Raw genomic sequence first — 13,849 nt, 5'->3', positions numbered from 1 at the left:
TGCCACTTTGTTTCATAAAGGCATACATACTAAGGCAGAAGTAAGTATAATAGGTTATTGATTCATCAAATAACTTTTCGAAAGAAATCAACTTTCCTAAATATTCTTTTGTTATGAACATTTTGAAAGCAAGGGACCTTCCAGAAAAATGAATAAGATCTCTTGCATATATCCACTATACATTGCTCTTAGAATTGCTCCTAGTGACATGTCTTCCAAAATTAATCCTTCAGCTATTAACAATCTGCTAAAGTTCATCAAATTTCATTACTGTAGCTTGGATCAGCCTGGCCATCATGACATTCATGCACATTAGCCAACCATTCATACCTAATGTGCATACCATACATATCCCTATATACTATTTGAAATACACTGACTGGAATCTAATGCCACTATTGCTACTGATTTTTATTGTATAAATTCTTGTGATTCCATGGACCTGGCACCATTCAATCCTCTCTCACTGTCTGCATATTGATTAGCATATAAATGAAGTAAAATGAAATTGCTCATGAATAAATACAGCTTTCAAAATGAATTAGCTTTATTCCCAAGCTGGTAACTTTCAATATATTTCCTTAGAAATATATGTAATAGTTTATCAGCGACTGCTAGCTACTATTGGCTTACTTTTTGATGATAGGATCAGTAAATTTGAATACAAAGAATGAATCTAAAGAATTGGTTTAAGCAAAGGGAGGTGCAGTAACATAGTTCCTCTCTTTTACACACTCACTCAACACACACACACACACACACATACACACACACACACACACACACACACACACCCCTAAGAAAAACATGGCTTCAACATCTAAGTCTGAATCAGTAAGTTATCTGAATGGCTTGAAAATCTGAGCAGACTATGTCTAAAGCCAAAAATCTGCCTTATGATAATTATGCTTATTTAAAAGAACAAATACTCTCTATATACTGTTCCCAAGCACCATGTTCTAAGATATTACAACTAATCAACTGTTAAAGAACAAAAGGGAAAGTAAACCACAAGTTTTTGACTGCATCCTTTTATATAACGATTACAGCAAAGAATAACATTATTATAACTTCTCTATGAAATTGGTTCATTTTATCTTCTTTTCACAGATAGGGCAAGGATTCCTCTTTCCTTTTTAATGCCTTGCCATTCAAGCAGACTGTGCCAATTCAGGAATGATCTACTGCATGCTTAGAGTGAGAAAAACATCTAAAAGAAACAGAAACTTGCTAGATAAGTTTCCTGTCTACTTCATTCCAATTCCAAAGCAGTTTACTGAGACTCCAAGTGACTTGGAAGTAATTTCCTACTAAAATTGTGTGTGTGGGGGGGGATTTTTAAGAAAAGGGTGTGTGTGTGTGTGATGGTGGCAGAAGCTTAAAAAGCCAAGACTAAAAGAAACCCTCTTTGCTAACATCAGAAAAGAATTTACAGAAGAATCAGAATTTTTAAATAATTTTCTTGAGTTAATTATGGAATTAAATCAGAATTTAAATTTAAATTTTACACTATCTACAAACTAGATATATTTTTATAAATTTATCACAATGATTTTATATATGAAGACAAATAAATATTTCCAGACTATTATAAAGTAGATATTTCATAATATTCTCATTTTTTCCTATATTTATTATGGGGAAAAATCTTGAGATTCTTTTTTTACAACACATTTTTTCAAAACAAAATCTATGTTTAGCAATGCTAATCATTTTTCTAAGATCCATTATGAAGAAATAGTTCAGAAAAACACATGAATGCTTTATCTACTGGGAGGAAAGTTTATGTTTACCTGATTTGTTAGACACCCATATAATTGCCTCTGATGAGATGTGGCTTGTATTTCCTACTGCAATTGTTAATGGAATCTGCCACAAGTAGCTGCAAAACAAAGGAGCAGGTTCTAAGAATAAAAATACTGAAATGATTCTTCTCACTCAACAGCAATCAGGGATTATATCAAAGTTATCAAACATGTTCAATAAGAGAGCAAATATATTTTGATTCTAACATGCTACCTTGTTTCTAAAATCAATTTGTGAATAGCAACAAAGTAGTAAGACAGTTATTCATCTTCCTTTTTAAAAACAATGTACTACCATTGAATGATAATTTCTCATAAAATAAAATAAGAAAACAGAAAAGACAATAACTAATACAACAGCCCCTCCCCATAAGAGTAATTTAAGGGGAACAGTTTTGGTTTCAGTAACAATACGCCTTTTTCTTAATCCTATCATTAAAAATTTCCTGACAAAATTCCTCTGTAATTACTCATATATCAGTACAAGCAGTTCTCGACTTACAACAGTTCATTTAGTGACAGTTCAAAGTTACAACAGCACTGAAAGAAGTGGCTTATGATTGTTTTTCACAGTTACAACCTTTGCAGCATCCCTATGGTCATGTGATCAAAATTCAGATGCTTGGAAACTGGTTCATATTTATGACCATTGCTTTGTCCCCAGGTCATGTGATCACCTTTTGTGACCGTCTGATAAGCAAAGTCAATGGGAAGCCAGATTCACTTAACAACGTGTTACTAACTTATCAACTGCACTGATTCATCTAACAACTGTGGCAAGAAAGGTCATAAAATAGGGCAAAACTCAATGAATGTCTCACTTAAGAGAAATTTTGGGCTCAATTATGGATGCAAGTCAAGGACTACTTTTAATCAAGTATTTTAAGTTTGTAGACATTTTTCACATTGATAGCATACTGAAGACATCAAAGTGAACAATAAAATATAAACAAAGCAAAAATAAACCACCCTTTTCCAAAATTGCTGCAACAAAATACATTTTGATATAATTAACTGTTGAACAGATAATGCAATTTGCACATTTTGATTTTTTACTTAACTGAAATCTTTTGAAAAAAAATTGATGTCCTTTTGAAGTTTATATAACATACTAATTGCAGAGTGAAGGGAATAACATATGATGGCAGAATTGTATGGGGAAAAATTCTAGGAAAAAAATGCTCCTTTTTCTGTTTTTGATAGTCTCTTTTATGTTTATTTTGTTTATGTATCAGGCTGCCTATGAAGGACAGTTGACTTTTCCTTCAGGCCTGAAGGGCCAATAATTTTTTTTTAAAAAGGCACATGAAATAAAGTCAAGGATCACAAGTGACCCTTAGAACTGCAGGTTGCATATTTCTTAAGAATCAATAGTAAACAGTTACATAACCACATTGATAGATTATTATGTTTAAGTATTAAGATCAGTCCAAACCAAATATAGTGTGAATGTAACACTCAAAGAATGGCAAAGTCAGTGAGTGTCACTGTGTCATATGAATAAAAACATTCACACACACACACACACACACACACACACACACCCCTCTCTCTCACACACACAAACTTTTATTGAGAGGCTATGAACCTGCAATGGTTTGGTTTGCAGTGGATACCTAAATGAAAACATTCTTTTACAAATGTTATATGCAAGACAGCTACTAAACGTAGACTGAATGAAGGAATGATAAAAGTGAAATATGCTGAAAGCTGAATTTTACAGCATTATGCATGATGACTAGACTACACAGCTGGGCATATGCATGATGCTGATAGTTGGGGTAATTAATTTTAGGCTTTCATGTGTATTGTGTATTATATAAGTTATTTATGAACAGGTTCCACTGACTAGTGAAGAATTAATAAACTTCACCACATTTTGTTTTCAAGTATTCAATATACCAATGAAATTAGTGGCAGCATTTTCTAAAGAATACTGCACTGTGCTGTAACAAATTAAATTAGTTACCTTTACTGTTTCCTCTTCTATTTTTAAAAGTTTAACATTTGCATTTAATTCATTATTTTCATTTTTTTTTACTAATAATTAAATGTTCATTGCTACAATTGAACAATTTTGCACAAAGCTGTAAGCATATTTCAGCTGTAGAAATAAGCAATTCAGATAAACTTGTATCCTTATATGTGTAAAAGACTTAATTAATTCAGTTGAGACTTAGGTTATCAAAGCCATCTGTAATTCACCCAGAACTGATTCCTAAAATGTTTTTGCTGTCAGAATTAGTTTTTCTTTTCAAACTGTTCCTCTCTGTACTTTTTCATTCCTCTCAGCCTCCTTCTTACCTTTCCTTCAATCTCTATACTTATTAGAAAACACATTCCCACACAAATTTCCATATTTATTATAAACATGACAATAAGCCTACACAAAAATCAGTAACATAAGATTTTAGAATACACTGAAAAACAGAATTATAAATATTAAATTTTCCAAGTTTAAAACAATAACAGTTGCATTTATTTTTTATAAAAAAATAAAAATATATTTTTTTATTACAGCAGTGCCCATCAGTAACAGATTAATTAAAACTTATTATAAAGCTGCATTAACTTTTATAGGTAAGATTATTTTAAATTAATATTTCTAAAGATAAATTATATTCACTTGGAACTATAGGACATATTTCCTCTTATTCCCTTGTTACAATTTTTTCCTATCTATTCAGCCTGGGAAAGCTGAAGAATTACTGTAAAATGAAAGCAATCATGGGCCTGGTCAACATTAATCCAGAAAAGATGGAGTTATTGTATGTCAAGAAAACAATTTTACTAGGAAAATAGTACTAATACGGTAATATAGTGTTCCCCTTGAATAACTAAGTTTTTTAGGGAATTCTCCTGGTATCACTGTCAATAGGAAATGCTAATCAGACAGACACATTTAGGAGTACTTTTTAATAACTTATGCAACACTATGATGTACAACACAACACTATGCCAATGTAACACTCTCTGGATCCTCAATATCAACATATATTGTGCTATTTTTTTCTAAAAAATTATACAAGGCCAGGCAGCCTGAGTATTTTGAAATTCTGCATAGATTTGAAGACCTAGGAATATTCTATGTATTATCTAATTGGCTCCAGGAAGTCTGTCTACTGTCATTCCTGAGTTTCTTGACAAACTGAAGTGACACATGATGTATCTTTTTTCAGTTAATATCTTAATTGATATAACCTGTTAACATTTATCCAATGTAGGGCCTATTGTCTTTTTTAATACTAGAACGTATTGGAATATGGCTGTTTACTGGTACCAAAAAAGAAAAAAAAATGGTACAGGAAATGCAAGAATCATGATCAAGGCAAACTTAATGTCAAAGTAAAAATGTTAGAAATGAATAACTTCTAGGAAATCAATAAACTGAAATGAATTGGAATGAGTTACTTCATATTAGAGAAGTAGAGATGGAATAATCATCATTGTTAAAAAAGAGTATTTATGTCCATAGATACTTAGAACATAGAAAAACAGGGTTGGAAGGGAACTTGGAGGTCTTCTGGTCCAACCTCCTGCCCGTGACAGGTGATCCTATACTATTATGGACTTTCTTTGGGATTGATGAGATGGATACACATAATCATAGGGAAAAAATAACAGAATAACAGAACAGAATAATGCAGTTGGAAGGAATCCTGGAGGTCCTCCAGTGCAAGCCCCCACCCAAGCAGGAGACCATTTCAGACAAGTGGTTGCCCAGTCTCTTCTTAAAACCAACCTGTTCCACTGGTTAATTTATTTCATTGTCAGGAAATTTCTCCTTAGTTCTAGGTTGGTCCTCTCCTCTCCCCCCATTGCTTCTTGTCCTGCCTTTAGATGCTTTAGAGAACAGGTTGACTCCCTCTTCTTTGTGACAACCACTGAGATATCGGAACACTGCTATCATGTCACCCCTAGTCCTTTTCATTAAACTAGACATACCAATTCCTGCAACCATTATTCATATGTTTTAGCCCCCAGTCCCCTGATCATCTTTGTTGCTCTTCTCTACACTCTTTCTAGAGTATAAACACACTTTTTGTATTGTGGTATTGTCTTACCAAGACATTATAAACACTTCACATGACCTTGATTCATGTGAAGTGGCTACAGCACACTGCTGGCTGGGAAGACCTAGTCACCACAAACCTTAATGGAAAATGTGTAATAATGATCTTGAATTGGTGTCAATTTTGGCATAATTTTTCAAGGCTCCAAAGCTTGGCAGAAAGAAATAGAGCCATTCTGCCAAAGTCATCAACTGTGTCAAGGCAATTTTGTGCTTTATCCAGTCCAAATGGGGCAGATGTATATCTGTCACCATCAAGACATAGTCATGTAATCCTAAAATATCTTATATTAAAATATCAACCTAGGACAACATTGGCTTTTTGGTGGTTGCAACACACTGCTGGCTCATATTTATGTGCTTCTCTACTAGGACTCCTAGATCCCTTTCACAGTTATTGCTATTGACCCAAGTTCCACTTATTTTATAGATGTGCATTTGGTTTTTCTTCCCTAAGTGTAAAATCTTACTTTTCTCACTTTTAATTTACATTTTCTTAGATAGGACCCAGTGTTCAAGTCTGTCAAGGTTCTTCTAGATCTTCAGGCTATCTTTTGAGGTGTTGACTATTCCTGCCAGATTGGTGCTGTCTGCAAATTTGTCTACAAATTTTCCCTTGTATCCCTCTTCTAAACTATTTATGTTAAAGATTACTGGGCATGACTGAACCCTGGGGTAGACCATTGCTTCCTTCTGTCCATGTAGATGTAATTTTATTAAGGACTACACTTGAGTGCACTTTGTCAGACAGTAATGAATCCACCTGGTGGTGATGCTGCCTATTCCACATTTTTCTAACCTACTGAGAAGTAGGTTGTGGTCTACTTTGTCAAATGTCTTAAATCCAAGTATACTATGTCCACAGCATTTCACTTGTCCACTAATATAGTCACTTTGTCAAATAATGAAATGAGATTTGTTTGGCATGATCTGTTTTGACAAATCCATGTTGGCTTCTCGTTGCTTAGTTCTAGCTGTTCGCAGATCTGTTGCCTGATCATATTTTCTAGGATTTTTCCAGGTATTGATGTAGGCTGATTGGTCTGTAGCTTCCTGGATCCATTTCCCCCCTTTTTTGAAGATAGGAATCATTTTCTTCCAGTCCTCTGGTAGTTCCCTGGTGCTTCAGGATCTTTGAAAGATATGGTTCAGTGATTCTAACTCCTTCAGAATTCTGGAATATAATCCATCTGGTCCTGGTGGTATGATGTCTCCTGTGGACGATGACTCCTCCATTTCTTCCTCAGAGGCCTTGAGGAACAACGAGATCATTCCTGGCACATCAGGAATTACTGACCCTGAACTGACAGCAGAAGAGGCCTCAGCTGGGGAGACCTTGCAGGCCAGTGGGGTAGAGGAGAAGGAACTGCCTGCTGTAGTGAATCCCAGAGAACGCAGGGCAGAGAGGTGGAGGTCTGCCAGATTGCTTGCAAAAAGGCCCACCCCTCTTGATGGGCTGTACTGGGAGCTATTTAGCACAGCAAGCAGAGGGAGGTGTTGCTGGAAGCAATGTGTGTGGGTTGTGGCCAGATGTTTGTGTTTTCAACACTCTGCAGTTCATGAGCTAGGTGGATTTAGTTTAATTTGCCAGGAGGCTTTGTGTTTGTGGACTTGTTTGAGCATCTGGTTATCTGTTTGATGGATTACTTGGCCATTCCCTGGAAGTTTAGTCTGGGGCTTGTTCATGGCTGGATTCACTTGGAAATGACCCTCTGAATTCCTGTCCTGGGCTGTTCCTGTGAATTCTACTTGTAAACCCTGAAACCCTGACCATTGGACTGGCTGACAAACCTAATTGGAGGCTCCAAACCTCGGACTAGATTTTGGCTTCTCTTTTGAAACTACCCAGCAAAACTTTTTTTTCCGAGACTGTTTTGTGTTTGTCATATGTTTATTTTCTTGTTATCTACTTGGTCTAGAGCCAATTGCTGTTCTAAACTAGCAGCTGTGGGTAAGCTGAAACCTGAAACAGAACTGCTAGGGGAAAGACAAAATAAAGCTCTCTCTAAACCAACACTGACGTGTGGGTGAGTGGGGCAGCACAGGTGGACAGGTATTGTCTTACCATTTTCTTGCCTATTTTAATTTTCCTAGTCTGTCTTTTATGGTTCTGTTTTTGGTAGGTTTGGCTATTTTTTTTTTGTGTGTGTGACGACAGATGCAAAGAATGAATTAAGCAGCTCTACTTTCTTCCTGCTGCCCATCACTTCTTTGCCATCTTTTCCCATTAGCTGACCAATTATTTCCTTCACTTTTTTCTTGTTTTTTATATGTTGAAATAAATTTGTTTTATTATTTTAGACATTTGTTGCAAGACTTCATTCTGAGTCTTAGTCTTCCTGACTTGATCTTGATAAGGTTATATGCTGGTATTCTGCCTTAGTTATGTTCCTCTTTCCATTTTTTATGCTTGTTCTTTTTGTCTTTCAGTTTATCAGATAATGCAATTATGTTGATTTCTTCTTTGATTTCTTATTTTTCTTTTTCAGTAGTATTGTGCTCAACTGGGTTTTCATAATCATATTTTTAGAGTTTCCCAAGCTTCTTGAGTTATTTTCTCCTTTAAGATTTTCATCCATGGAATCCTTCCCAAACTCTAGGTTTGTTGAAATAGGCTCTTTTAAAGTCTAATGCATCAGCTTGATTTTGTCCTGTTGCTTGTATCTGCATTATATTGAATTCCAATATGAGATGGACACTCTCCCCCAAAGTTCCTGCAACTTCAACCCCTCTATCATTTCGTTTCTGTTAATAAGAATTAAGTCCAGTACAGCTGAGCCTCTAGTTCCTTCCTCTACCTTTTGGATGACAAACTGTCTGCTAGGCTCATCAGGAACCTATTTGATCTGCTACTTGATGCAGAGTTTGTTTCCCAACTGATGTCAGGGTAATTAAAGTCCTCCATTACTACTGTGGTGTGTTTCCTATATACATTAATTAACTGATTCGCAAAAAGTTCATCAATTTCTTGTATATGGTTGGTTGGCCTGTAGTATACACCCATGGCAATGTCATTCTTTTTTCCTTTTATATTAATCCATATGCACTCAAGGAAGCTTTCATCCTTGGTTTTATCCACTTCTGTAGAGGTGTATTAATTTTTTATATAATGCAACTACAGTATGTCAATGATTAGGCCTTTGCTAGACAAGCTAGCAGATTTGAGCAACTATAAAGATTATTTAGCAATTATAAAAGTGTCTTCAGTATGCTGAATAGAAGACCTGGATTTAAAATAATGCTTCTTCAAAATTTACATAAATTATTTCAAAATATTCCTGTGGAAATATCACTTAATGTAATAACCAATTCATTTCATATGATTCAGAATCATCTTCAAAATTAATTGCTATCAAAAAAGAAAAATAATTATTGTTATAGCTGGAAAGTAAGTTATTTTATAAAAAGACTATCTTGCTGTGGCAGCATTTACTGATAAGTACTGATGCGCACATATAACATCTTATTTTCTGAGATTAATATTATAGAAAATTTCTGTCAGGGCCAACCCTTTGAACTCGCTTTGACAGTATTCTCAACATTCATTTTCGATAATTTTTTAAAGAAATTGCTATAAATATGCATTTTTATAATGGGGGAATCAAAAGATTTTCTCACATGATATGGGTGATTATAACTATATTAGTAAAGTGGCTTGAAAATATACATTAAAAACACAGGCATATTTACTAAGCCTGACATTCACATGGTTATTTGCAATCCTTATTGTTTACTTCCTTCTATTCCATCTAAAAATAAATCAGGCTGTTGCATTTAGGTAATACTCCGATGACAGAAAACAAACACGATTAGAGCAGCATATTTTAGAGTAGGATTATTTCAAGGATCTTAAAAAAGCAATTATTAAAAAAAACAGAATTGCTATTCTTACAATACTGTGCATTCCTTTAGGAACCGTACTGAATTTATAAATAATTTACAATCATAACATAATACAACAGAAACAGAAAATAGTATAAAAATAGACAAAGCATTCCATTTTATAGTATTGGGGTTTGTCTGGTCTACATGTATATGTCATATAAAAGGATTTCACACTGTCCATTCCCGTGACATAGTAAATAGCGACGTAAAGGAAAAGGAATCCAATGTAACAGGGAGGCTTTCATTCTATGTGGTCACTCTACTTAAGTTGCAATTATATTAACATTCACATAGTGTGTACAGGATTTGTTTAGACTTAGACAAATGCTTTCTACATTCTACAAACATTTTGCCAATGGCCAAATACAAATAAATAGTGGCGCTGGGTACCTCTGCATATACTGACATCTATTCTCCATAGGTGCCTTTGCTGATTTTGGCAGCACTAATGATATCGAGCCATTAGCTCCTGGGCTCAAAGAGGTAAGAAATTCAATCATGATTTACTACTGATTCCCAATTCTGACTACAAAAACCGTAGAATTAATAAAGGAAAATATTTGTAGCTCAGGGTTGTAATGAGGGTTCCTGGGTTGCTCTCTGAGTTTGGTGCTCAGAATCATAGAATTGTGGCATATGATAAATAAGCAAATATTTGTACAAAAGCAAAAACTTTTTCTATAATGCAAATACTTTTTTTATGGTGCCATCATTCCTCCTGCAGTGATGGACTGAAATAAATGACTAATATTTCAGACAGAGAACCTTCAGACACTTACTCATGCCTTGGTCACCTCACAACTGGCATATTGCAATGTGTGTATACAGGGTTGCTCTTGAAGATCATCTGAAAACATAGCTGGTACAAAATGCAGCACTGCAAGCAATAGTAGTAGTGTCGGGATAGGCCTATCTATCATTACTGCTATGTTGGGGATTGCCAGTTGGCTTCCAGGCGCAATTCAAGATACTGTTACCTATAAAACCCTTTGTAGCTCAGGGATCACTGATCTCCAAATATTTCTGCCTGGCAGTGGGAATACCCTAGGCTCCTTCTATTACATGATGTCATCTTATGGAACTAAGGAAGCTTGCCTTCTCTGTTGTGACCCCCATATTCTGGAACAGGGGTCTCCAACCTTGGCAACTTTAAGCCTGGCGGATTTCAACTCCCAGAATTCCCCAGTCAGCTTTGCTTTCTGGGACTTGAAGTCCGCCAGGCTTAAAGTTGCCAAGGTTGGAGACCCCTGTTCTGGAACAACATCTCCCCAGAGATAGGGGCAGTATTTTCCCTCCTGGGGGTTCTAAATTGTCCTTAAGACCTGGCTTTGTCTCAGGCTTAGAGTTACTATAATGTGTTGGTAAGACAAACCTGGTTTGTCATGATTGTTTTAGTTCAGGATGCCTGTGATGTTGTATGTTTTTAACTGCATTTATTGTTTGTGTATTTGTAAACTGCCTAGAGTCTGACTATAATACATTTAAATAAATAATATTTGGCTTGTGTTGGCAAATGGAAATCTAATTCTCCTCAACTCTACATGGGGCTCCCCTTGAGGAGCATCCGGAGGCTCCAACTGGTCCAGAATGCGGCCGCGTGGGTGATCACAGGAGCAACATGGCGCTCCCATATAACACCTCTCCTGCGCGAGCTGCACTGGCTCCCGGTGGTCTTCCGGGTACGCTTCAAGGTGTTGGTTCTCACCTTTAAAGCGCTCCATGGCTTAGGGCCAGGGTATTTACGAGACCACCTGCTGCTACCGATAACCTCCCACCAGCCAATACGCTCTCACAGAGAGGGTGCCGTCGGTCAAACAATGTCGGCTGGCGGCCCCCAGGAGGAGGGCCTTCTCTGTGGGAGCACCCGCCCTCTGGAACGAGCTACCTCCCAGAATACGGCTGATTCCGGATCTCCGCACTTTCCGTAAGGCCCTGAAGACGTTTTTATTTCAGCAAGCCGAGCTGGCCTGAATAGGTTTTAGGGGTTTTTTAATTGTATTGCTAGGGGTTTTAAATTGGGGCGGCCATTTAATTTAATCTATTTTTAATTATTTTAACTTTTATATTGCATGTTATTTTAATTCTCGGCTGTTCACTGCCCTGAGTCCCTTTGGGGAGAAGGGCGGGATATAAATTTAATAAATAAAATAAAATAAATAAATAAACTGTACCCCCTCCCCCAGTCACACAGAGAAACTCTGCTTTGGTGGTGCTCAAAATACTTGAGACAAAGAAGCAAGATCAGAGAAGAAAGTCTTTCTTAAGTATATGAAGTGTCTGTGAAAGTGGAAACCATTGAGTATTTAAATAATTCTCTTTAGTGTTTCAGTTACAATATTTTATTTATTTATTTATTTATTTATTTATTTATTTATTTATTTATTTATTTATTTATTTATTACATGTATTTATATGCCGTCATTCTCCCGAAGGACTCAGGGCGGCGAACACAAGTTAAGAAACAAGTACAATAAAATCCCATTTTAAACCAAATAACTAATTAATAGTAAATAATAAAACCCGGAATCAGAGTCAACCTATTTGCTTGAACAGCCAAGTCTTCAGGTCCCGACGGAAGGAACGGAGATCAGGAGCCGTCCGGAGCTCGGTAGGTAATTCATTCCAGAGGGTGGGAGCACCCACAGAGAACGCTCTACCCCTGGGCACAGCAAGACGACATTGGCTCGCCATCGGAACCCTGAGGCGAGCAGCCCTATGTGAGCGAACAGGACAGTAGGCAGGCAGGAGAAGGTCCTGTAAATATCCCGGACCTAAGTCATGTAGGGCTTTATAGGTGAGAACTAGCACCTTGAAGCAGACCCGGAGAACCACTTGTAACCAGTGCAGCTCACGCAGGAGGGGTGTTATATGGGAGTAACGAGTATTGTTAAATAAGTATTGCTGACTTGATGCTTAATCTGAGAAATTGCTGCTTTCTTTCTCAATTCCTCCCTTCTTTTTGTTTTCTGGTACCTAATTTCTTTCTAGAAGAACAAGAAAGAATGCTAAAATGCTAGACACAATTACATAAAGTAATTACAAAGAATTTTTTAGAACTGAAGATGAAATTTTAAAGAATTCTACAAAACCTCATTTACTATTCAAAAGATAAGAAGCTCCATCATAAATCAAGTCATAGAAATGTTGTCTTTTAAAAATAACTGTAAACTTTGGACATCTCAGAGACCAAATACTTTCCAATAATAAAATTATGATGGTAAGAATCCATAAATCTTCCCTGGGCAGTGGGCCAGGTTGTTGTGATGAGCCCAACTTGATATTGTGATTCTGAGTCATTCTGAATGCAATATACTGTTTAAAAATACTTTTTATTTATGGGTTTTTTAATTGCTTGGTAGCCAACCAGAGTCATGTGTTAAATGGACAGGCATACATATACATTTTTTTTTAAATGTTGTTAAAATCTGAAATCAAATTCTTGCTCTGAATAGTAGTTAATTCATCTGACTAAAAGATACTATACTCCAGAAAAACTATTACATAACCAGTAAGTATTTAGATTATTATCTATATATTTGTTCACGAGATTTAATAATTTGCGCTCATTAATTATTTAGATTTGTGAATTAGCCCAGAAACTCCGATTTTGGTTGCTGTCCTCTTGGCTGGCCTTGTTCCACCCCAGACAGTTTTGGCAACATTAACCTGCCTTTTTTTATTCCACAAAACATCCAATAATATCAACGTGCACTAGATTGCAAGGGAGTTAGGACAATGGATCATTATTTCTAGTGTTTCTGTTTATTAATGTAGCAACATCTGTGCTGCCCCAAATTATTGGTGAAGAAAAGCTCAGAAAATTATAGGTTTCAAAATCAGTTTCTGCTGAAATGGGCAATGAGTGTTGCATTTTGGAAACAGGTCCCAAAATTATACTGTATTTAATTTAAATTTGTTCATACCTCCTTCTCTAAGCAATAATGATTGCAAATGAATGTTTTAAAATTATTTTTTAGTCCTATTCTGTTTCCTATTTTACATTCATCTCTAACATTCTGTATATTTATGAAAATAAAAAGGTAAAACATGGTACATTTATTTCTAACTGCATTAGATTTCTCTGTTA

At 35.8% G+C, this 13,849-nt stretch overlaps 1 protein-coding gene across 1 annotated transcript in view; it reads right to left on the bottom strand.

The window, feature by feature from the left end:
- The window catches only part of TRHDE (thyrotropin releasing hormone degrading enzyme), a 297,113-nt gene that overhangs the window by 49,136 nt on the left and 234,128 nt on the right, over window positions 1-13,849 (bottom strand). The window contains exon 10 of the mRNA XM_070947338.1: window positions 1,794-1,882. Coding sequence (XP_070803439.1) covers window positions 1,794-1,882 — 89 coding nt within the window. The remainder of the gene's footprint in view (window positions 1-1,793; window positions 1,883-13,849) is intronic.

This window comes from Pituophis catenifer, unplaced genomic scaffold, assembly GCF_029215685.1.
Source record: "Pituophis catenifer annectens isolate HBS135680 unplaced genomic scaffold, rPitCat1.0.hap2 SCAF_7, whole genome shotgun sequence".
In the NCBI taxonomy this organism is placed as follows: Eukaryota; Metazoa; Chordata; class Lepidosauria; order Squamata; family Colubridae; genus Pituophis; species Pituophis catenifer.
Note: the sequence above shows the minus strand (reverse complement) of the source record. Positions and strands in the feature narration are given on the sequence as shown.